Raw genomic sequence first — 24,827 nt, forward strand, 5'->3', positions numbered from 1 at the left:
GGGGTCACCTTTAATGTGACATGAACCCAGGACCCTGGTTGTGGCCGTCCTTACGGGTACCAGACTTGGTTATCAGCCTCTGCTCGGGGACTTCATGTTGTTGTGCATCCCAATTTCTGCCTTCGAGTACATTTTCCCAAAGATCTGAGGCTGAACGTAATTTCAAGTCACATTTGATAAAACGAAGCACTTAGTAAGAAACTATTGGTGATACTGTCTGTAAAAATCCTCATGTGCCAGGTTACATTTGAATATATATTTGTAGAACTAATTCATTATTTGTGTGAAGACTCGTTGGAGTTTAAAAACATTTACTACATGACAAAAGGCATTCAAGCCACCATGCCTGCTTTGACTGTTTGAAAGAGCTGCCCAATATAATCACAGACTTCACCATTTCCAAATAACCCTACAAATTAGTTGTTTTCAAGTGCATTTCCTTTCATGCAGTGTATTCCTGACCTTAATAACCTAGGTGGTGGGAGTTGGATCTCATTTCCCCTCTCGTTCCTTCACAAATAATTATAAATCTTTGATCCCTGGCTACTGATTAACTAGAGACTTATCTCTTACCCATTGTGCTTTCCACTGCATATAAGGAGAACAATTCCAGCTTTTTCAATCTTGCCACATAACTGGCCTCTGTTAACCAGGTTCATCCCTCTTCCCTGTTTTGAACAGGGCGATAATACTTGAAATTCTCCAATTCTTTTGAGCCACTTGCATGCCCAAGGACATTTGAATGATTGAGGTCACAGTTATGTTATCTCCATCGCAGTTTCTCGCAACAATCTGGGATGGATCCGATCTGTACATTCTTATGACCTACCCATAACTTCTGTAGCGTATAAAGATTTGTCTTTTTTTTAATGTTGTGAGGTTAGTTCAGATCATTGAGTCTGCTAAATGATTTCACAAAAAAGCATTTATTTTGAGTGGATTGAATTTTGTTAATATTGCAGATTTGGTTGCAGTAGGTTGACCAAGCTTGTCTAAAGACAAAATAGGTTATTACAAAAGCAAAAGACTACAGATGCTTTAAGTCTAAAATAAATAGATTAGTATCCTGTGTGCAGAGAGAAAAAAGTAAATAATTCAGTTTGAATATTCATCAGAACCCAGAATCTTGTCAAAGCCCATTGACCTAAAATGTTAACTTTGTTTCACTTTCTGCAGATACTACCAAACCTGAGTATTTTCAGCATTTTTCTAACAAGTTATTGTTATTCTTGCAATTTAGAAACTGTTTCATCTATTAGCTTTCAAACTTGTAGAGTAGAAATTCCATTTTTATAATGTAGAAGGAAGTGGAATATTGACTTTTTAATTATCAAGTGATGTATGGTATATTTTAATAGCTATGTTTAATTTTCTTTGCACAGAGAATGGTTTTTCCTGCTATCCCATGAGGTGCTAAATCCAATGTATTGTCTTTTTGAATATGCTGGCAAGAGCAACTATTGTTTGCAGATAAATCCAGCATCCACGATAAATCCAGATCACCTATCATATTTTTGTTTCATTGGGCGATTTATTGCAATGGTGAGTAGCTAGTTACTTAAATGTTAATTTAAAGTTCTACGGGTTTGTGGATAATATGAGCTTTAGATCCCTCAGAGCATTCTTTTTGTTATGGGAATAAATCTAAAATGAGATATTGTTTTGAATATTACAATTTGCATTCCACAATTTTCTGCATTAAAGTACAGGCATTTACTTTCACAAATTGAAGTATTAGCATACTGAGTGTGATTGCAAAGAGTTTCTAATCTTAGGTTGGATGTCTACACAAAATATGAACAAAAGTGAGATGTTTTTGAAAATCTGAAGCCTAGTCCCTAAGCTACAATTTTGCATGCAGTCTAACACATGGTTTCAGCGATATCAGCAGAGTAATAGTGCTATACCTGTGAAACAACTTGCTAAGGAAAATCTTAAAAATCTCAGGGAATGGGGACACTCTTCAGGTATTTTCTCCACTTTCCCAAATAGGTGTCCTAAGAAAGTTGGGGAGGGCCAGGTTTTATCACTGCTTTTTATGAAATTAATCAGTAGGAGGGGTGCCGCAGAAAATATTTCATTTGTTTGTAATTTAAACTAAAGTGAGCAATTAGATAAAAACTTGAAAAAATTATGCTAAATTGCTGAAATGCATAAGCTATAATTTATTCTTGCTGCCTGTGTGGAAGAGGGTAAAGCTAGCAGGATATGCCACAATACTAGGGCCCATAAGGTGGGCATACTTGAAAAGATATGTGTAAGGGGATAGTAGATCCTGTTCTCTGTGGCCCCAGCTGGCATCTCTAAAGGTTGTATTGTCCAACTCGTTAAGATGACCATATGACTGTATGTGTTGTTTGATAGTCACCTGTCTAACCACCAGATACTGTTAAGACTAATCTAAGGACAGGATACCTCAGATGAATGAGTTGCTGGCTCAGGATTTGTCTCTGCTTGTGATTTGCTCTTGCTTCTGAAATTTGCTTACTTTCAATGGAAGCCACTAGGTTTTGTTTCATATGATTTCTTCCAAATATCACAAACCTGGGGCAATCTTCTCCCAGGACTTGAAGTTAAAAGCTCTTTAGTAAAGCCTTTAATGTTCTTGTAGTGTTTCCTTTTTATCATAAGACCATACCCTCGACTTGACCTATTCTTTCAAGGTTCACTTTGCTAAGTGAATTTCAGGCGCTCTGATTATGTGACCAGTCAAACCCCATTGTGACTGTCCCAATATGGTGTTTGGTGAAGCTTGGCATGTCAACTTGGGTGAGTACCTCTGTGTCTGGTATTTTGTCCTGCCATCTGACTTTCAGAAGCTTCCATAAGTAGATCGACTGAAAATGATTGAACTTCTTGTCACGATGTTGGTACACAGACCACGTCTTGCATGTGCAATGCAGAATGAGCAGGACTTTTGCTTTATACACTGTTTAATAGGCAGACTTGCATCTCTTTATTGCTCGACTGATGTTCAAAGACAACACTTGCTTTGATAATTCTTACATGTGTTTCACCATTAATATAGACAGTTTAAGAGATTGTGCTGTCCACTGCTGTGACAGAATCTGCTTATAGACTGAAAACTGAAATTGAGAAAAGGCTTTTCTGGGACATTATTTCAGTTTACTTTGTGATGGTTGTAAGGCAGAAGTTATTGAATGTATGCTATATTGCATATCTGACTCTGAATTGGCAGCAATGCACTGTTATCAGCAAACGGAAAATTGCAAAGTATGTGCTTTGAGACCTTGGTTTTTGCCTGGAATCATCTCACATTGGGTAGGTTCTTGTCCGTTGATATTTAATGATAATTCCAGGATCACCATTGTGAAAGGCCATGGAGCACAGACTGCTGAAGAGAATTGGCATTTGCGTAGAGCTCCATGTAACTTCATTAGTAATTGTGAATAGGTCAGAAGACTTAATATCATTCAGAATACCAAATTGGCTGACTAATAGGAAACAGAAAGGATTTTTGGATAATTTTTGGGCTGAAGGAAGGTTTTAGTGGAGTGTCCCAGAGACTGGTATTGGGACCCCTACTTTTACTGATTTAAATTAATGATCGAGCTCTTGAAAAATACAAGACAATTTCAAAGTTTGTGGGCAGTACAAAACTTGGTAGCATTCTTAATTGTGAAGAAAACAGTGTGGAACTTCAAAGTACATTGATAAGTTGGTAGAGTAGGCAGGGAAATGTGAAGTAATACATCCTGATAGAAAGGACCTGGACGGACAGTACAAAATAAAGGGTATTACTTTAAAGGATGCACAGGAGCAGAGAGAGCTGGGTGTACAAGTGCACAAATGATTAAAGGTGGCAGCACAAGTGAAGAAAGCTGTTAGTGAAGCATGCAGTATCCTTTTTCTTTATTAATAGAGACATAGAGTACCAGACTGGAAGTTATACTAAACCTATAAAAGTCATTGGTTAGATATCAGCATAGTATTGTGCACGTTTCTGAGCATCAAACTTTAGGAAGGATGTGAAGACAATGGTTTCAGGGGTGAGAAATCTCAGTTACGATTCGCGGGGTATTAGAAATTTCACTGAACCGGTAATCCAGAGCCCCAGGCTAATGTTTGGGGGGCATGGTTTTGAAACCAACCATGGAGATGATGTAATTTTAATTCATAATAACATCTAGAATTAAAAACAGTGGTCTAATCGTGACCATGTAACCAATGTCATGAAAATCCATCTAGTTCGTGAATATCTTTTTAGAGAAGGAAATCTGCTCTCCTTACCTGGTCTGGCCTTCATGAGACTCCAGACTGACAACAATATGGTTGAATCTCAACTGCTGTCTGAAATGCCTCCAGAGCGCTAATGAGTTCAAGGACAACCAGGGATGGGCAACAAATGCTGGGCTTTGATAGTGATGTCCTCATACTGTACAAGAATAAAGAAAAAAAATTTTTGGACTGATTTCCTTGGAGAGGAGAAAGCTGAGGGTAAGTTTGAGTAGAGTTTTCAAAATTGAGATGTCAGGAGGGAGTACGCATACTGCCTGGAAGTGTAGTGGAGGTAGGTTCAATTGAGGTAATCAAGAGGAAATGAGATGATTATTTGTATGCTTACGGAAGAATGGTCCTGATGCTAATTTGCAGACCCTGTGCAGGTACAATGGGTTGAACAGCCTCCTTCTGCACTGTAATAATTCTGTAATTCTGTGAGCAATATTGACCTCTTCAACACTGAGGTTTAGTGATGGAAAGGTAAATTGAGGCCCAAAGACAGATTACTTAGCACTATAATATTGCTTCCTGATTTTGTGATTTGGATAGGACTGAAGTTCATCTGCTGTCTGATTTACCCAAGTGTCTTTTCTCTCTTGAGCATTGGACAGTCCTCTGGAGGATGCATAATAATTATATGTCAACTAAGGAAAATTTTGTAGATGTGATGGTATTCCTCCAATTGTTTCCAGATGACCTAACTGTTGTCATCAAATGAATCTTGATTGTAAGAGGTGCTGCTAAGTAACATTAGAGTGCGCTACATTCCTGACACTGCAATAATCTTCATTGTAGTGAGTACCCATTTTTGCTGTACACAGAAAATGTTCAGATTTCTCAGATTGATTCTTGCCTTTTGAGGCATGGAGATGCTTAATTTAGTGCAGTATTTGAGTTTTCCATTTACAGGAGGGACCATCTTACAAATGAAATGTCAAGCTGAGACTTGTCTACTACTGGAAGAAGAATAGGGGAGTTCTTCCAGAGTCTGGGGCCACATTTATCCCTCAACCGACATTACTGAAACAGATTATTGTGCCATTTAATGCAATGCGCTTTGAAAAACTTGCTCTGTGCAAATTGGTTGCTGTGTTTCTCAATCTACTTCAAAAGGAGTTTCCTTGCTGCAGCGATAGTAGGAACTGCAGATGCTGGAGAATCCGAGACAACAAGGTGCAGAGCTGGATGAACACAGCAGGCCAAGCAGCATCATAGGAGCAGAAAGGCTGACGTTTCGGGCCTAGACCCTTCATCAGAAATGGGGGAGGGGAAGGGGGTTCTGAAATAAATAGGGAGAGAGGGGGAGGCGGATAGAAGATGGATAGAGGAGAGGATAGGTGGAGAGGAAACAGACAGGTCGAAGAGGCGGGGATGGAGCCAGTAAAGGTGAGTGTAGGTGGGGAGTTAGGGAGGACGGACAGGTCAAGGGGGCGGGATGAAGTTAGTAGGTAGGAGATGGGGGTGCGGCTTGAGGTGAGAGGAGGGGATAGGTAGGAGGAAGAACAGGTTAGGGAGGCGGGGACGAGCTGGGCTGGTTTTGGGATGCAGTAGGGGGAGGGGAGATTTTGAAGCTTGTGAAATCCACATTGATACCATTGGGTTCCCAAGCGGAATATGAGTTGCTGTTACTGCAACCTTTGGGTGGCATCGTTGTGGCACTGCAGGAGGCCCAGGATGGACATGTCATCTGAATGGGAGGGTGAGTTGAAATGGTTCGCGACTGGGAGGTGCAGTTGTTTATTGCGAACCGAGCGTAGGTGTTCTGCAAAGCGGTTGCCGAGCCTCCGCTTGGTTTCCCCGATGTAGAGGAGGCCACAACGGGTACAGCGGATGCAGTATACCACATTGGCAGATGTGCAGGTGAACATCTGCTTGATGTGGAAAGTCTTCTTGGGGCCTGGGATGGGGGTGAGGGAGGAGGTATGGAGACAGGTGTAGCACTTCCTGCGGTTGCAGGGAAAAGTGCCGGGTGTGGTGGGGCTGGAGGGGAGTGTGGAGCGGATAAGAGAGTCACGGAGAGAGTGGTCCCTCCGGAAAGCAGATAAGGTTGGGGAGGGAAAGATGTCTTTGGTGGTGGGGTCAGATTGCAGATGGCGGAAGTGTTGGAGGATGATGCGTTGGATCCGGAGGTTGGTGGGGTGGTACGTGAGGATGAGGGGGATTCTTTTTTGGTTCTTGTTGCGGGGACGGGGTGTGAGGGATGAGTTGCGGGAAATTCGGGAGACACGGTTGAGGGCGTTCTCGACCACTGAGTGGGGGGGAAGTTGTGGTCCTTGAAAAAGGGGGACAACTGAGATGTACAGGAGTGGAATGCCTCATCCTGGGAGCAGATGCGGAGGAGGCGAAGGAATTGGGAATAGGGGATGGCATTTTTGCAGGAAGGTGGGTGGGAGGAGGTGTATACTAGGTACCTGTGGGAGTCGGTGGGCTTGAAATGGATATCGGTTTCTAGGTGGTTGCCTGAGATGGAGACAGAGAGGTCCAGGAAGGAGAGAGAGGTATTAGAGGTGGTCCAGGTGAACTTAAGGTTGGGTTGGAAGGTGTTGGTGAAGTGGATGAACTGTTCGAGCTCCTCGTGGGAGCATGAGGCGGTGCCGATACAGTCATCAATGTAACGGAGGAAGAGGTGGGGTTTAGGGCCAGCGTAGGTACGGAAGAGGGATTGTTCCACATAACCTACAAAGAGGCAGGCGTAGCTTGGGCCCATGCGGGTACCCATGGCCACCCCCTTTGTCTGTAGGAAGTGGGAGGAATTGAAAGAGATTTCAGAAGCTTCAAAATCTCCCCTCCCCCTACCGCATCCCAAAACCAGCCCAGCTCGTCCCTAACCTATCCCCTCCTCCCACTTCAAGCCGCACCCCCATCTCCTACCTACTAACCTCATCCCGCCCCCTTGACCTGTCCATCCTCCCTGGACTGACCTATCCCCTCCCTAACTCCCCACCTACACTCACCTTTACTGGCTCCATCCCCGCCTCTTCGAACTGTCTGTCTCCTCTCCACCTATCCTCTCCTCTATCCATCTTCTATCCGCCTCCCTGCTCTCCCTGTTTATTTCAGAACCCCCCCCCCCCCCGCCAATTTCTGATGAAGGGTCTAGGCCGGAAACGTCAGCCTTTCTGCTCCTATGATGCTGCTTGGCCTGCTGTGTTCATCCAGCTCTGCACCTTGTTGTTTCCTTGCTGCAAGTTGTTTTAGAAAATCCTGAGGTCATGAAAGGCAATGCATTAATGCAAAGTCTTTCTTTAAAGTGATTTCCTAATGCCAGTAATTGTCTTCCTTCCACCTCTGCCTAAGGTACAGTGCGAGCATTGTGAAATAGTAGACCAGCAATCATGAATTAATTTGGCTTCTCTCCAGCATTGATTTCAGCAGAGATGATGACTTTCCACACGAGTATATTTAAATGTATAGGGTTCTTTTAAAACTGTAGCTCCATTGAGAACTTAGATTTGGAGGCTAACAAAAGTCCCTGAAAGTGAGTAAACACTTTACTTAAGCATGCACTTGTAGCAGAGTTGGGTTCATTTTGCAGCAACTTTCACCAGGGCAGCATAGTTTTAATTTGACTCTTCCATTATGTGGCAGCATTGTAAGTAAGCAAATGACGGAAGCAGTACTGCAGTACAAATGATTGATCACTTTATGAAGTCAACTGATGTGGCCCACAGGTGTCATGGAGATTAATTCTGCTCGGTGGAGAAGATGGACCCAACAGTAGTGAGCGTCAGTTTGAGGGCTAGTTGTCTGTTAATTTCTGCAATCTGTCAGGAGCGGAAGTCTTGCTAATCTGTCATGCGAGGTCATTGAAGTTTGACCAGATTTGTATATGCACACGCTTTGTACATATAAAATTGACTTTGCAGATATTAAAATCCTGTTAGTTTCTTTCAGTTGCTTAAAACAATATTTTGTTGCAATGTTCCATTTTCTGTTGAAGTTTATCAATTTGCGAAAATAAATTCGATTTCAGTGATAGTGTAAGTAAGATCATTCTAGAAAAATTGTGCAGCGAAGATGGTACAAATAGATTATTTATAAATGAAGAAAACCTCCGGACAGATTCCAGAGAGGTATATTTTAATTTATTTGTAATGCTTGCAGGAATCTAGAAGAATTTATCAAAGGCCATGAATAAGTGCTGCCCTTAGAAAGTTGAGCAATGAAACTAGCAACACTGCAATTAATGTTTTGAGGTGTAAAATATGGAACACAATGATGTAATAGCTCGGTGGTTCCACAAACTACATTATCATTTGTTAAACTCATTCTTTACCCAGCAACCAACCAAACTGATAGCCTGGGAAAGAGAAAATAAATAGCAGGAGGTGATAACTGGGAATCCTTGGGTATAGGTTCAAGCAGTCGGGGGGGAGATGAAGATTGAACGTTGTAAGTGGAGTGGAGAAATTCAGGTATCAGCTCTGATGTGGAAGAGTTGGCACTGGAGAGAGAGAGAGAAGCACAGTAATTGGGACAGGGAAGAAGGCTGTAATCAATAAAGGCAAGTTTGAAAAGTTCCTTGACTGACTGACTGGCTGAGACAGATCTTGCACCATTTAGTCCACGGGGAGTCAGAGTCTTACAGCATAGATTCAGACCCTTTGGCCCACCATGTCTATGCTAGCTGTGGAAAAGGTGGTTATTATCTCCTTTCCATTACTGGGTTTCCTGACCCATGGGAAACCTGTAGAAAAGTGAGTTTTAAATCAGGATCTCAAATGCAGTGTTTGATCCTGATCTAGTTTTGTTAATGATAAATTCACTTCCCTGAATACTTAAATGTTCCAAAATCCATTGGTATAAATGTGGCATTGGATGTGGCTATGCTATTGGTTTGGGTCAGGCTTCTCATTTCCCCATTATTGGGGTTAATATTAAAGTCCTATACCTGTGTCTGAGGACTTATTAGCACACACCATCTCAGAAGTCAAAAATTGATTGAGAAACTAATTTTTAAAAAAATAGGTTTACTTGATACTAACGATTAGACTAGTGTCGTCATTTGCTGTTCTGCATTTTAATAGTTACCGTATAATATGTTATTACTACTTTTAGCAAGCAACTCAAAGTAAAATTGTGTTTTTCCATAGGCTCTTTTCCATGGAAAATTTATTGACACTGGATTCTCGTTACCATTCTACAAGCGTATGCTGAACAAGAAGCTCACAATTAAGGATTTAGAATCTATTGACCCTGAATTTTACAATTCCCTTATTTGGATTAGGTATGTAGTATTAGAATACTATTTTAAGTAAATTAATATTTTAATTTGGCCTCAGTAAATAGCTAAGTGTAAATCATTCATTTCGGCTGAAATTGCTAAGTTTGTCTTAGAATTTAGCAACTTGAAAATAGATTACCTATGTTAAATCTTTGAATTGATCAAAATGAAAAATGAAATTGTTGGTAAAATTAAGATTAGGTGACATTCTCCAGGCTGCTGCCACTGTCAAATTATGATGACTTGCTGGCCATTACACATGAATGTCTTCGTCTCTTCTATTCCCCTATATGCAGTTAGTATCAAACCCTCTAACTGTAGTTTCCTTCAGGGACAAAGAGAATTTTGGGAATTAACCATTTGGTGAAGTCACAAATGTGAATCATAAGACCATAAAATGTAGGAGTGGAAGTAGGCCATTTGGCCCATCGAGCCTCCTCTGCCATTCACTGTGATCATGGCTGATCTGATGATATTCAACATAGGAACAAATTATCAATGCCTAAATATACTCTGCCATTAGATTAGACATTATAACTACCTCCTAAAAATAAATGACTCTGAGCAGCCCACTCAATTTAGAACAAAATCGGGCCTAGAGTTCTCGAAGGAGCAAGTGAGGTGAGGACCCCCAAGACAGGCAGTTGCATGACCTAATGAAAACATCATGGGAGCAGAGCAGTCTGAGACTCGAAACAGTGCAAGAGGGGAATTGTACTAGGAGGAGCTTTAGTTGGCTTTTACTTTGGTACAAGGGACGAAGCTGCTTGGAGAGAACTTTAGCTTTCAGAACTTGAGCAGAGTTTGAGCTGGTGCAGCCAAACACGTTGTATAGAATCGTAGAATTCCTACAGTGTGGAAACGGGCCCTTCAGCCCAACAAGTCCGCACCGAACTACCGAGCATCCCACCCAGACCTAGACCCGTCCCCGTATAACCCACCTAAGCTACACATCCCTGAACACTATGGGCAATTTAGCATGGCCAACCCACCTAGCCTCCACATCTTTGGACTGTGGGAGGAAACCGGAGCACACGGAGGAGACCCACGCAGACACGGGAGAATGTACAAACTCCACACAGACAGTCACCCGAGGGTGGAATCGCAGTTGTGCTCTTATGGGAAAACTGCCATTCCGTAACTTTAAAAACCAGTTATTCCAATCAGAATTGCACATCCATCAGTTTTGCCCTCTTCTGGAGGAGGGCATTACACTCTAGGGCTTTGGTACCAGTTCTGGGACCAGTAGAAGATGAATGGTCTACACTTGAACAGGATAGGCTAAATACATTTGCAGGGGAATTTGTTGGCGTTGTGGGCGAGGGTATAAACTAGATTCGCAGTGAAATGAGAACTTGAGGGAAAATTCAGAACAAGGAACTGGAAGCAGAAACTAAATGAATGATTGTGAAAGACAAAGGAAGTAGAGTTTTTTTTTAAATGTACAGCACATAAAATTGGCACTGTTAAAAGATATATATGTAAATAGGAGTATGGTCAATAAAGACCAGCTAAGGGCATGAATGGACAGATTGAACCATTGTTGTAATGGAAATTTGACTCACAGGGCAAGGAAGGCAGCACAACGACCCTGGATTATGGCGTTTTCAGGCATGAAAAGAAAGTGGATAAAAAGTGTGATAAGTGGAGCATTATAGATTAATGAATCCACCACAGCTTTAAGGAGGGTAATATAAGGATAAGGAAGGGTAAATGAAGCATCAAATGAGACCATATGGATTAAGCTCAGAAATAAAAAGATGACAGCCACTATAGATCTTGAAATAGTGGGAAAAAGAGAAACAAACATGGAGGCCAATTTCTGACAGCAAAAATAACAAGGCAGTAATAGTTGGGGTTTCAACTACAGAGGACACACCATACTTGAACTACATTCAGGGGAACTTTTTTTAAACTTGTATATACCAAGCCTGATGAAAGCACCATTCCAGGTTTAAGTTTAGAAAATGAAGCTGGGCTGGTGGATGAATTATCAGTGGGTGACCATTTTGGAGATAGTGATTATAATGCAGTTAGACTTAGCATCATTATGAAGAGGGCAACAAGTAAAAGTTCTAAATTGGAAAATGCAATGCTTTAGGAAGTTTAAAGATGAATAGGATGTAAAGTGATGAAGTAAAAACAGAAATTAGGAAGCCAAATGAGTAATGATCTGGCAGCAGTAGAGAGGTTGCAACTACTTGAAAGAAAGTCAGTGGCATATCAATGGGAGGCATTTAGAAGCAAGATTCTACAGGTACAGTCTAGAGATATTCCCAAAAAAAACAGTGCTCTGATTATTCCGAAGCATATGAAGTAAAATAAAGCAGAAAAAAGCCACAGTCTCAGAAAATCTAACATTTAGCAAGCATAGAGGAACAGAACAAGTGCAGTAATGAAGTCAGAAAGGAAATTAGGAAAGCGAACAGAAGATACAAAAAAAGTATTGCCTGGTCAAAATAAGGAAAATACAAAGATGTTTTATCAGTATGTGAAGAACAAGGGGATGACCAAGAAATGGGTTATACTTCATAATTCGTGGGTTAATAAAGATGTGATCAGTGTTCTAAATAAGTAGTTTTAAATTGTTTTCATTAAAGAGAAGAATAGTGCAGACACTTTACTTGAAGAGGAGGACTGTGAAATATTAAATAAAATGAACAAAGTAAGAAAATATGTACTGGACGCACTGACCGTCATGAATGTGGATAAATAATCAGAACTGGATGAATTATACCGTAGGCTTTGCAGAAGCCAGGAGTGAAATAGCTGATGTTCAGGATCATTTTCCAATCCTCGCTAGATATCAGAGGTATTTTAGGTGAGGTAGCAGAGCATTGGATGTCTGCAAATGTTGTACCATTATTCAGAAAAGGTGCAAGGAGTAGGCCAGTCAATCTGACCTCTGTGGTAGGCGAATTACTAGAATCAATGTTGAGAGATAGGATTAACTGTTATTTGGAGGGACTTGGTTTAATCAGTCGTAATCAGCATGGTTTGATTAAGGCAGCTTACTAACTTAATTGAATTTTTTGAGGAAGCAACATAGAGGGTTGATCATGGTAGTGTAGTGGATGTTTACTATACAAGAGCAGAGGTATAATGGATGAAATAACCTATTTCTGAGCTGTAACTTCCCTGTGGTTCTATAATTCTTCTAGTTTGTACTGGTACTAGCACAGTCTGGTGAAATTGACCAAACCAGCGCAACTGGTGGTGGATCTCAAATTTCCCCAAGCTTTAATGCTGGTTGAGAAACCATTGCGCCCACAAAGTAAACCATATGGCCTATTGAAATTGTTCCTTAAATATTTCAACTCATCATGTCAACATCTGACTGTATCTCAAATTTTCTGAATTCCTTTAATTCTACTACTTTACCTTGTTTATAATTGAAAGTGTGTAACTTTTCAAAAAATGTTTTTCCTAAGATATCGTTTTAAAAAAACCCATTTATTCATGCAAATTCATGCTCTTAAATTATATTGATTTTAGTTTAATTTAAGTTAATTATCTGGGTTGATGTTATGCTATTTAATTATACATACAGAATGAAACTGTAGGATTTTATAGTCTTGAAGAACCAAATTATTCCTTGCATCTTTGCTGTGTGAAAGAGCTATCCACTTAAACCTATTCTCTTTCTGTCTCCTATCTTCCTTTAAATATTTTCTATTTGATAGATTCTACTTTATTTTTAGGAGCTTTTATGGATTTACTTTCACCACTTTGGTGAAAAAGATCAAATTATCTTCTGCATTAAAAAAGGTCTTGCAATCTGTCTGCTAGTTCTTTTTGTAATCATTTCATTAACCAGTGGAAATAATTGTTCTTGATTTCTATTTATCATCATTTTCTGAGTATCTCTGGGATGAAATCCCTCTTGATATCGTCTTCTAGTGACATAACTTCCAGTTTCATGACGTGCATCATAATTAAGGCTCCTCATCTCCAGCATTTTCTTAGTGAATCTCTTCTACATCACATCTTCCATATGCATCTATTTAATCTGCCCATTCTTCTAAGCTGTCAGTGATTCCATGAATTTACTTAGTCTTTACTACTAACAATGACGCATATTTTGTTATCTATATTTTTGTATACCTTATGTCCACACTCGGATGGAGAAGAGAAATAGTCTAATTCTTCACACCATCCCCCTTGGCAAGCAGGTGTGAGCAGAGCGAAGCAGCTGTATATCCAGTGATGTTTACCAGAGGTCTGAACGGTTTTTATGGTTGGGTCTAATTGGTAGAATGCCAGCGCTATAAGCGTACTGATGAGCAGCTTGCCAATTATTGTCCTGTCGGCTTACTCTACATGAGCAGCAATTTGATTGAACTAACTGAATCTGATCATAAATGCTGTATCTGTATGTTTGCTTTAGTGTCACATAAAGCAATTTACATTTTTATCTGATGTTTGTATAACTAAGTTGTTTTTGACTGCCAAGAGACTTTGAAGAGGTGGATGTATAAAAGGCATAAAAGTGCAGTTTGGATCCTGAAGAGGTTGCAATAGTTTAACTATTGTCAGACTCCTGGATTACACTTTTCTAAAGGTCAATTATGGGCCATTTAAGTTAAAATTAAAATGTTCAACTTGCACTTTTTGATCAGAGCACCTGAACCTAAGCACTATCCGTGGCGGACTTGAATCAGTGATACTGAAAGTTCTCCAATTCCTGCCAGAAGCCCTGCTTAGAACTATCCTTTAATCAATAAAATTATTTTAAACTTTGCCTCCTAATAAGGATTATTTGCCGCTACTATGGGGATTACCATTTCAAATACCAGTGAGAATTGTGTGTCAGCTACGGCTCTGTTCATTCTCCCTTCTGGACCACGTAGTCCCACATAAAAACCAAGCTGTCACTCCATACTGTACTGAAGGAACACTTCACTGTTGGAGTTGCTATTTTTCGGATGAGACATTAAACCAAGGCCTGATTTGCCGTTCATGTCGATGTAAAAAGATGGCATTGTTTTGAGCAAAAGAAGGAGTTTATTCTTGGTATCCCAGAAAATATCTATCTTTCAATCAACATCACAAATGAAAAATAATTATCTGATCGTTATCACCTTGTAAATGACATTTTCTTTTTAAAAAAAGCTGTTGTCAGTTCACAAATGTTACTCTGTGATAAGTACAAACTTGAAGCAGAAATAGACCAGTTTCCAGTAATAATGAACAAATTTCTTTTTACAGATTTAATAGTGCACTGTCTATTCATATTACAATTTAGTCAGGAAAACAAGATTTTTTTTATTATTGCTAGTTTCATCTGTGACACAAAAAACAAGGAGTATCAAAAATGAAGATTTTGAATTGGGCCATTTTCTGAGGCTCCATGATTAGAAATGTATGTTGTATCTTCACCTGTGTGCTTTCACAAACTTCTTTTTCCCCCTGTTCAAATTCAGCGCAGCAATGTTGGGTATCGAAACTACTTGGGTAACAAGCCTGTTTAATGACTGTTGTGAAGAAGGGTCACTGGACCCGAAGCATTAACTGATTTTTTTCTTCACAGATGCTGCCGGACCTGCTGAGCTTTTTCAGCAACTTCTGTTTTTGTTCCTGATTTACAGCATCAACAGTTCTTTTGGTTTTTATTCTGTTCAATGACTTGTTTGGGGCCATTTTGCAGCTCCTCAACCACTGAAATCCGCTTACTCAGTAAACTTTCTGATCTGTATGGTTGAGCACATTCACCCGTTGAAGATGGGTGATCTGCAAGATCAAAAGCAGCATCTTATACTGTGTTTAATTAAATCATTGATCGACATGTAATTAGTGATTTTTGCATAATGCTATTAAATAATTTCTTGCAGGGACAACAATATTGAAGAATGTGGTCTAGAAATGTATTTTGCCGTTGACATGGAAATTTTAGGAAAAGTTACCTCCCATGAACTAAAACAAGGAGGATCGAACATCTTAGTGACAGAGGAAAATAAAGAAGAATACATTGGGTAAAACAATTTTTTAAGCAAACGTATCTATAACAACATGTTAAAACTCTCTCATCTGCTTGCAGTTCCTTTCAATTTTCATCATTCTAAGTACCAGCTTCTTATTTTTAGAATGCATTTTCCCATATAAGCCTATACTTCCACCGGTAGCAGCCTTTGCAGCACTTCAGTTTTGCATCTCATGGGTCCTCTTTCTCTACTACACAGATATTCCTGTATCCTGACCACTTCTACCTCTCTGTTTTTCCTGTTTAACCATATTAATATGATTGAAATACATAAAAACAGGGACAAAATGAGACTTGATTCCTTTATTCACTTGACATCTGGAAATGCTTTATCTGAAGATGACAGTTAGCACAACTCTGCTTTGCAAAACCATCAAAAATCAACAGGATTGTTCCAAAACGGTAATGTATAGTATAAAGCAACATACACAACCAAACTCAGTGGTAACAAAGTGCACTATTAACAAGATGCATGACAGCAACTCACTAAGGCTTCCACAAATGCATAATCCAAACCCACAGCCTGTACTACCTAGAAGGGATGAATTCAGATGGGAGCACCATCGCCACCTGTAAGATTCACTCCAAGTTCCATGTCGTCCTGACTTATTTCATCATTCCATCATTGTCGTTGGGACAAAATTAGCTGTTGGCCTTGCCAGTGCTACTTGTATCCCATGAATAAGTTAATAGTTGCAGAAAACTTAATTAGTTTATGATGTCGATGTAGAAATGTGATGTTAAAGACACAACATTCACAATTATTCAGTCTAGACTTTTTCTGATTTGTTTAGAGTTAATAAGTGTTATTCTTCATTGAATTTCCCACCTAAATATGTGGAACAGTATGTAATGTTGCTGAGTGTAAACAAATTTAAAAATGGATCTGACTGAGCATCTGACTACTTCCAGCCCCCTATCTCTCTCTCTCTTGTTTGTTAAAAAAATTCTCTGAATTTTCTGCTGGCTATTGTTCTCAGTACACTTAATATCCTCAGAATTCAAATACTTACTTGGTGTATTACTTAATTGAGCTATACAGCAAATAGTTTTGTTGTACATAAGTGTAACTATTTAAACAAGTAGTATTTTTGTGTAGTTACTTTAAGGCATGCCCTCTGCTTTTTCAGTCTTATGGCAGAATGGCGATTTTCACGTGGGGTGGAAGATCAAACCAGAGCTTTTTTAGACGGCTTCAATGAGGTAGTGCCTCTACAGTGGCTGCAGTACTTTGATGAAAAAGAGCTTGAGGTGAGACTGTTGCTATTAAATTTCTCCAAATAATAAAGCTATAAGAAAGAATTTAATCTATTTTAGAACTTTACAGTCATGCATACATGACCTATCTGTTCCATTATTTTATTGTGTGTAATTTCTTGGTTTATCAGACCTACATTATCATACTTGCATTTAAATATTTTAAATTTGAGTGTACTTAGAGATTCAGAGTTCTGATAGAGGCAATTAAGTTCTTACATCTGTCCTGATCCTTTGGCTAAGCTATCTAATCAATTCTTTACCTCTACCCATTTTCCATTTCACTGCATTCATTTTTGGCCTATTTCTGCTCCTGAGACTTATGTTTTTAACTCAGATAAGTTTTTCATCACTTTGCCTCTAGGTCTTTTGTCAAACATCTTATATCTGTGCCCTCTGGTTGGCAAATACTTGGTTACTGGAAACATTATCTTCTATGTTCTATGAAACTAATAGGTATTTTGAACATCATTATTAAATCTTCTTTATCTGTCCCTGCTCTTGAGGGAAACAATCTCAGCTTCTCCAGGCTGTCCTCATAACTGAATTGCCTCTGCCCAGTACCCTTCTCTTTAATCTATTTTGTACCATCTTTGTAGCATTGAAATCTTTCCAAAAGAAGATTCCAGAATGAATGCAACAATTCGGCTGAAGCCAAAGGAGTGTTTTGTATGATTCAAAACTTGTTTGTTGCCGTCTTCAACGTCGCTCTTAATAAACACATTTATTTTGCATAGTTCTCAATTTTCATTGGCACCTTCAAAGAATTGTGTAATTTAGTTTATAATGCTATTTCTCAATCTTCCCGTTAAAATGTTTCCCTTCGATCTTTATTCTGTTTAATTTCATGCATATTGAATCTGCCGATTTCACTAATAAATGTCATCTTGTAATCTATTACCATCGTCCTAACTTTATTACACTACTTCAGTTCTGTGTCAGCTATATATTTTGAAATTATACAGTTTACCCAATTTGTTAATAAGGAACAAAAGAACAGTTGCCTGATTGCCAAATACTCAGGAACATTACCACATACTTCTGTAGTTTGAAAAATGGTCTTTTAGTACAACATTGTGCTTCTCTCCTACTCCTAAAACTTTTAAAGGAATGGACAGAGTATGTGTAAAAAGAATGTTTTCCCCTGGCTCTGTGGTATAGAAAAAATGAATACAGCCTCAGAATAAAAGCCAAGTCATTTAAGACTAAGGTGAAGAACTTCTTCGATCAGAGGTGGTGAATCTTTGAAATTTTGTGCCCCGAGAGCTTAGTCATTAAGTATGTTAAAAACAGAAATGAATTTTCAATTATTAATGATCATTAGACAAAGTAGCAGAAGTTGGCCATTTAGCCCATCAGGTCTGCTCCAGTCTTCAATGAGATCTGGTAATCCTAAACTCCGCTTTCCTGCCTTTTCGCTGTAAGGATTCCCTTACTGATTTAAAAATCTGTCTGTATCAACTTTGAATGTATTAGTTAACCAATCCTCTATTAATGCTAATATACTACTCCGAAAATCATGGGCTTTTAATTTAATAAGTAGCCTAACATGTACTTTATCAATTGCCTTCTGAAATTCCTGTGAAGAATCATCTTTGATTTCCCCCCACCTATCATAACCAATTTGCCAAAATGTTTCCAATCTTAATTGTGCTGCTGTTTTGGCTGTACTTGCAACATAATAGTGTTTAATTTGGAGATTTACCTGACACTCATGATTACTTGTTGTTTTGTTGTGATACATATTTGTGGAGTAAAACCTTATTGTCTTTTTCTACAGGTTATGCTTTGCGGCATGCAGGAGGTGGATCTTACTGACTGGCAGAGGAATACAGTCTACCGCCATTACACCAGAAATAGCAAACAAATCATTTGGTTCTGGCAGGTATGGATCACAGAATTATTAAAAGTGTTAAATATTAATTTTGAACTAGTTAACTGCAATAATTCTAAACAAAATTAATTTTGCAGGCATCTTTTATGAGGCTGGTCTGCTATATTGGTCATGATAGAGCTCATGTATGGGTTATTTCCCTATAGTTTGAAGCATTATGGAAGTTCCTAATTTGAGAACTTTAAAAATCCTGTCACACAGGAACAGTGCCCCTACTCTGACAATATGAACCATATGTACAGTAATTAGGACAACTAGGTTGACCATATGTATATAGACCTGCAATAATAATTATGAAAAACATTCCACATGCAACACTATGCAGTAAATAATTGATTCAGTCCCTCCTATTCTACTGATTTGTTGATCACAACTGTAATGCCTAAGAGAAGATTTATTGGTCTCCCTATTGACCAGAAACAAGTTTCTTCAAAATTTTCTAGTTTATGCCATTTCTTTGTCGGTGATATTTATTCCTAGGAACTTGAAGCTCTTGCCGATCTCCACCTCACCACCATTGATACAGACAGGGGCATGTCCTCCACTCTGCACCTTGAAGCTGATGACCAGCTCTTCTGTTTTGCTGACATTGACGGAGAAATTGTTGTCTTCACATCATGCCATGAAGCGCTCCATCTCATTCTTCCACTCTGTCTCATTATTGTTTAAGATCTGACTAACTACGGTGATGTCATTAGCAAAAATTTATAGATGGAGTTAGAGCAGAATTCGGCCATGCAGTCGTGAGCGTGTAAGGAATATAGTAAGGGGCTGAGTATGGAGCCTTGTGGAGCACTGGTGTTGAGGGAAGGAAGGAAATTAGAAGCAAAATAGATAAATTTTTCCAATTCCAGATGAGAGAGGGAAGCAGCACGAATGATGTCATTGATGTACTGGAGAAAGAGTTGTGGGGAAGGACCAGAGTAGGATTGGAACAAGGAATGTTCCACAAACCTCACAAAGGAGATAGGCATGACTGGAGCCCATGCGGGTACCCATGGCCACACTTTTGACCCGAAGAAAGTGAGAGGAGTTAAAGGAGAAGTTGTTTAAAGTGAGAACAAGCTTGGCCAGGCAGAGGAGCGGGGTGGTGGTGGTGGATGGGAATTGTTCAGTCCTTCTTTCTAGGAAGAAACAGAGCCCCAGGACCATCCTAATGGAATTAAAAAAGTTTGCTTAGTGGCGACCATGTATATTTGGTTCACTAATAGCCCTTAGGGAAGGAAATATCTTCTATGTTAACATGGTTTACTCATACTTGCCTTCTGACAATTAGGGCAATAAATGCTGGCTGAATCAACAATGCTCACATCCATAGGATTGGATCGTCTGATATTTGGTCAGTGTTTAGCAAATGAACCAGATAAGGGGACCCAGAGAGCAGGAGAGCAACAGTTGAAGCACTTGCAGTTGTGCAACAGATTTGAGGTTCTATCAGCTTGTCTGGATGAGTGTGAGGATGGCAAGGTGGATCAGCTAACCAACAATGGCTCCATAGTAGGACAAGCTTCTCAAGATGGGGGACTAAGAAGGAATCTAGATGTAATTGGGGACAGTGCAGTGAGGGGGATTGACTCCATTCTCTGAGGCAAAGAATGAAAATCCAGGTGGTTATGTTGTCTGCCCAGTGCCAAGGATTGAGACATCTACTCAGGGCTGGACAGGAAGTTGGAGTGGGAAGATGACATGTTGTGATTCATGTAAGTACCAGTGACATAGAAAAAGGAATTTCTGTATAGTCAATATGAGGAGCTAGCTGGCAAATTAAAAAGCAGAATCACAAAGGTCATAATCTCAGTAATATTACCCGAGCCACATGCAGATTGGCAGAGGGCAAATCACGTTTGAGATCAACGTGCAGCTCAAAGACTGGTGAGAGAGAAGTCGGTCCAGGATCGTGGAGCAGTGACACCAGTGCTGGGGAAAGTATAATCTGTACAGCTAGGACAGTCTCTATCTGAACCCGCTGGGCCCAGAGCTCCTGACCACCACATAACTGAAGTAGAAGAGAGGATTTTAAACTGAATAGTGGCAGCAAGCGATCCAATCTGAGAATGTGTGTTAAATCAAAGAATCAAATCAAGGCCAAAATGAAAAGTTTTAATACTGGAATTGATAGTCAGGAAGAAATAGAGAATCTGCTCAGAGTCAACCAACTAATATGGCTAGAATTTACAAAGAGAGTAAAAGGATAAAATAAAAGCTTTGTATGTCAAGCATATAGCATTCAAAACAAAACAGAGGAAATGAGAGTGCAAATAGGCATGCATAAGTACAATCTGATAGCCATTAAAAGATGTAGCTACAGGATGACGTGGTTTGGGACCTGAATCTCAGTGTACAAGAAAATAAGTTTCTTTCAGAAATGGCCCATTTCTGAAGAAGAGTCCCAACCTGAAACGTCAACTTTTCTGCTCCTCTGATGCTGCCTGGCCTGCTGTTCCTCCAGCTCCACGCTGTGTTATCTCTGACTCCAGCATCTGCAGTTCTTGCTATCTCTATTTTGTGCGCAAGATATTTTTCCTTAGGTCACCTCTGATTCTTTTGCTTTCCCTGTCTGTGTCTCTCTCTCTCTCTCTTGCTCTTGCTCTCCCCCGCCCCCAACCCCGCACCTGGTTATCACAATGCCAAGCATTGGAAATCATATCATGCTTCCTTTACTCTTATCTGAGCTCCACCTGATTTTAAACACCAACTCAAATCGCCTTACAGCCTTTGTTGGTCTTGGAGAAGAGCCCTAGTTTCTATACTTCCAGCACACTTTCTGGAAAAGCCACATTAAATTTCTTCACCTTCTCTCCTCCTCCTTGGATTACTGTTCTGAAGTCCACAATGGTGTTAAAGTTTTCCTTATGTCACAAACTTGTCGTCTTAGCTTTCCTTTGTTGCCTATTGGCCTAGCTACCTAAATGATCTAAATTCTCTTGAATCTGGGTAATTGCCCTCTCAACTCTATCCAACTCATTCCCATGTTCTTCCTGCTAACTTTACATCACCTGTAAACTTGGAGAGTTTGCATACCCAAATCAGTATACATGATTTGCATAATAGTAAGGAATCATAAGTTAATGTTGTAGGCAATAGAACGTGCCTGTTTTGTGGAAGATAGTTCTTAGACGTTCTGAATTTAGTCTTAATAAACTGAGGGTAACAGAACTTTTTTTAAACCTTTTTCATCCCTCCCACACAGAGAGAGGATCGGATTTCTATTACATATGTCTCAGGTTTAGAAATTTCCCCATTTTAGAAGATTCCTCATTTAGATTACTTCTTAACCAGCTTTCAATCCCAGTTATTTAAGAACTACACTTCATACCATGCAGCAGAGCATTTCAGTAATTCAGTAATTTTAACTCCCTGCCAGAGTCTTCAAAGTTGAAGCCACACAGTGCAGATTAAGTCAAATAACTAATTTAGCAGACTAGCAGCTACAGAGCAAGATGACAAATTACAGTGTTATGACATGCACCCAGAACATTGTAATCAATATTTTGCAAAAGAAATAAGAATAGGCCATATGACCTTTTGAATCTGCCATTTTTCCCTTTTAAAATTGTTGACTCCCACTACAATTACTTCCACCTTTTTAAGACCATAAGAAACAGGAACAGGTGTAGGCCATTCAACCTCAAGCTTGCTGTGCCATTCAGTGGATTTGTGGCTGATCTAACATTCCTTACATCCGCTTTGCTGCTCTTTCCCCATAATCCTTGATAATTGAATTATCTCAACCTTAAATATACACAAGAACTCTGTACCCACAGCTCTCTGTGGCAAGCAGTTCTAAAGACTCCACTCTCAGAAGAAATTCCTCCTCAGCTCAGTTTTAAATTGGCACTCCTTTTTTTCTGAGACCATGCTTTCTAATCCTAGACTCTCCCATATGGGGAAACATCCTCTGAGCATTTATCCTGTCAAACCTCTTAAGAAACCGATGAGTTTCAGTGAGATTACCTCTCATTCTTCTAAGGTGCAATGAGTCCAAACCTATTTAATCTTTGCTCATAAGACGATCTCTGCATACCAGGAATCATCCTGGTTAACCATCTCTGAGCTGCCTCCAATGAAATGATGTCTTTCCTTAAACAAAAAAAAATCCTTCTTCAGAACTAAGGGTCACTAACCATGAAATGTTAACTGTTTTCTCTCCATAGATGCTGCTGGACCTGCTGAGTTTCTCCAGAAACTTGTTTTTGTTTCACATCTTCAGTGTCCACAGTTCTTTATTTTAATGTTTTTCATTGTTTTGCTAAGTATATAATCTGAATTTCAATGAACAGATTTTTGAAAGGTTTTGCTAGGATCCAGATGCCCTGGCTTCTCACCTTTAACCTATTTTCCAATTTGTTCCAACATTGGGGCTGTAGGTTGTGACCATGACTTCTTAAAAGTATTTTGTTTATTTGATGTCTTGATGTCCAGATTTCCAGACACCTTTGATTTATCCATCTACCTTTTAGACTGATCCTAGGTTCTTTTATAGATTTCATGACTGGGAGCCATTCCAGATCTACGTTTCTAGTTTGCTGTAGAAATCTTGCTGTCCTGGGTTTTCCTTCTCTTTCCTTGGCTTCCCCTAGGACAGCATCTTGTGTTTTTCCAGAATTTAATAATGTGACTCAAAAGTCCAATACTCACCAAGTTCCAAAACAATAACTTATGGGGTACACCACTGACAGTTTCTGACCAGAAAACTACTGTTTTTGTGTCCTGTTTCTTGTTCTTGAGCTCTTTTTGACCAGCATCACACTTCATCTCCTATTCTGACTTTCATACCAAAGCTATTAACCACGGATTTGGTAACTGTCAGATGTCTGCCTTTCCACAGCCTGACTGTCTTCTCAAGGAAGAAAAATTGCAACAGATGGATCCACAAGAACTAGGATTATCAATAGAAAACAAAAGAAAAAGCGTGTGATTGTACAGACAGTTGGCGAGTCGGAAGATTGGACAAAACATTAATTTTTTGGTCATTCTTTGCTTTTTAATGAACAAGGCAAAATTAGAGTATGAGAGAAAGCTAACCAGGCATACAGATGGATAGTAAGAGTTTGTATAAATATTTAAAGGAGGAAAGAATTAACAGAGTGAGCATTGGCCCTAGAGAAAGTCTCACTGAACATTCAATAGTGGAAAATAAGGAAATAGCAAATGACTTGAACTGATACTTTGCATCTGTCTGCATAAGAGGATACAAGTAACATTTCAGAAGTAAACAGGAAATAAAAGGGAGGGAAAGTCACCAGGGAAGTGATACGGACTAAATTGTTGGAGCTGTAGACTGAGTCTCTGGGTCTTGAAGAACTACATCATCTAATCTCATGCATCGCAGATGCATAAATGTGAGGTTATCTGCTTTGGTAGCAAAAAGAGGCAGGCAGATTATTATCTGAATGGGATAGAGGTGCGACAGGACCTGGGTGACTTTGTACATCAGTTGCTGAAAGTAAACATGCAGGTAGTAAAGATGGCAAATTGTATGTTGGTCTTCAAAGCAGAGATATCTTGCTGCAACAGTACAGGGCATTCATAAGACCTAGAATATTGTCTGTAGTTTTTGTCTCTTTATCTGAAGAAGGATGTTCTGGCTATTGAAGGCGTGCAAAGATGGTTTAGCAGATCGATTCCTGGGATGGTAGGACTGACCTATGGGGAGAGACCGGATCAGTTAGAGCTATATTCGCTTGAGTCTCAAAGAATGAGAGGAGAATCTCATAGAAAAAACTACAAAAATTCTAACAGGATTAGACAGGGTGGATGCAGGAGAGATCTGCTGGAAGTCCAGAACATGGTGAGCCTGTGCAATTCTCTGCCACAGGAAACTGTTGAGGCCAAAACAGTGAAGACCTTCAAGAAATATGTAGCTATAGTTCATAGGTCTAAAGGGATTAAAGATTATGTGAATGGGGGCTGGTACAGATCACAGGGTCGTCCAACAGCAACTTCAGTCCAGATTTCATTGCTCTGAATCTCATGAGATTCTGGTCATTATGTTTTGGGACTTAATATTTAAGGTTAGGTACGTGAAGGATCATGTGATCTGTTCCACAGGCTATCCACAAAGTGGTTCAATTGTTAGCTATCAAAGAAAGGCTTAGGTTGCTTTACTGAGAACGGGTGCATATTTACACTTAGAAACAACAGCAGCCAAGTCTGAGTTTACAACAGTTTTCCAAAGAGCCCAGAAAGTTGTTGCACTTCTAAGATGAAAGAGAGTCGAGGTAAAGGAA

At 39.6% G+C, this 24,827-nt stretch overlaps 1 protein-coding gene across 1 annotated transcript in view; it reads left to right on the forward strand.

Annotated features, from left to right (window-relative positions):
- The window catches only part of LOC109914200 (NEDD4-like E3 ubiquitin-protein ligase WWP1), a 123,403-nt gene that overhangs the window by 48,853 nt on the left and 49,723 nt on the right, over positions 1-24,827 (forward strand). Inside the window, exons 16-20 of the mRNA XM_048596004.1 lie at positions 1,383-1,542; positions 9,336-9,469; positions 15,298-15,438; positions 16,577-16,697; positions 18,484-18,588. Coding sequence (XP_048451961.1) covers positions 1,383-1,542; positions 9,336-9,469; positions 15,298-15,438; positions 16,577-16,697; positions 18,484-18,588 — 661 coding nt within the window. The remainder of the gene's footprint in view (positions 1-1,382; positions 1,543-9,335; positions 9,470-15,297; positions 15,439-16,576; positions 16,698-18,483; positions 18,589-24,827) is intronic.

The sequence above is a fragment of the Rhincodon typus genome, chromosome 4, assembly GCF_021869965.1.
Source record: "Rhincodon typus isolate 14 chromosome 4, sRhiTyp1.1, whole genome shotgun sequence".
NCBI lineage: Eukaryota > Metazoa > Chordata > Chondrichthyes > Orectolobiformes > Rhincodontidae > Rhincodon > Rhincodon typus.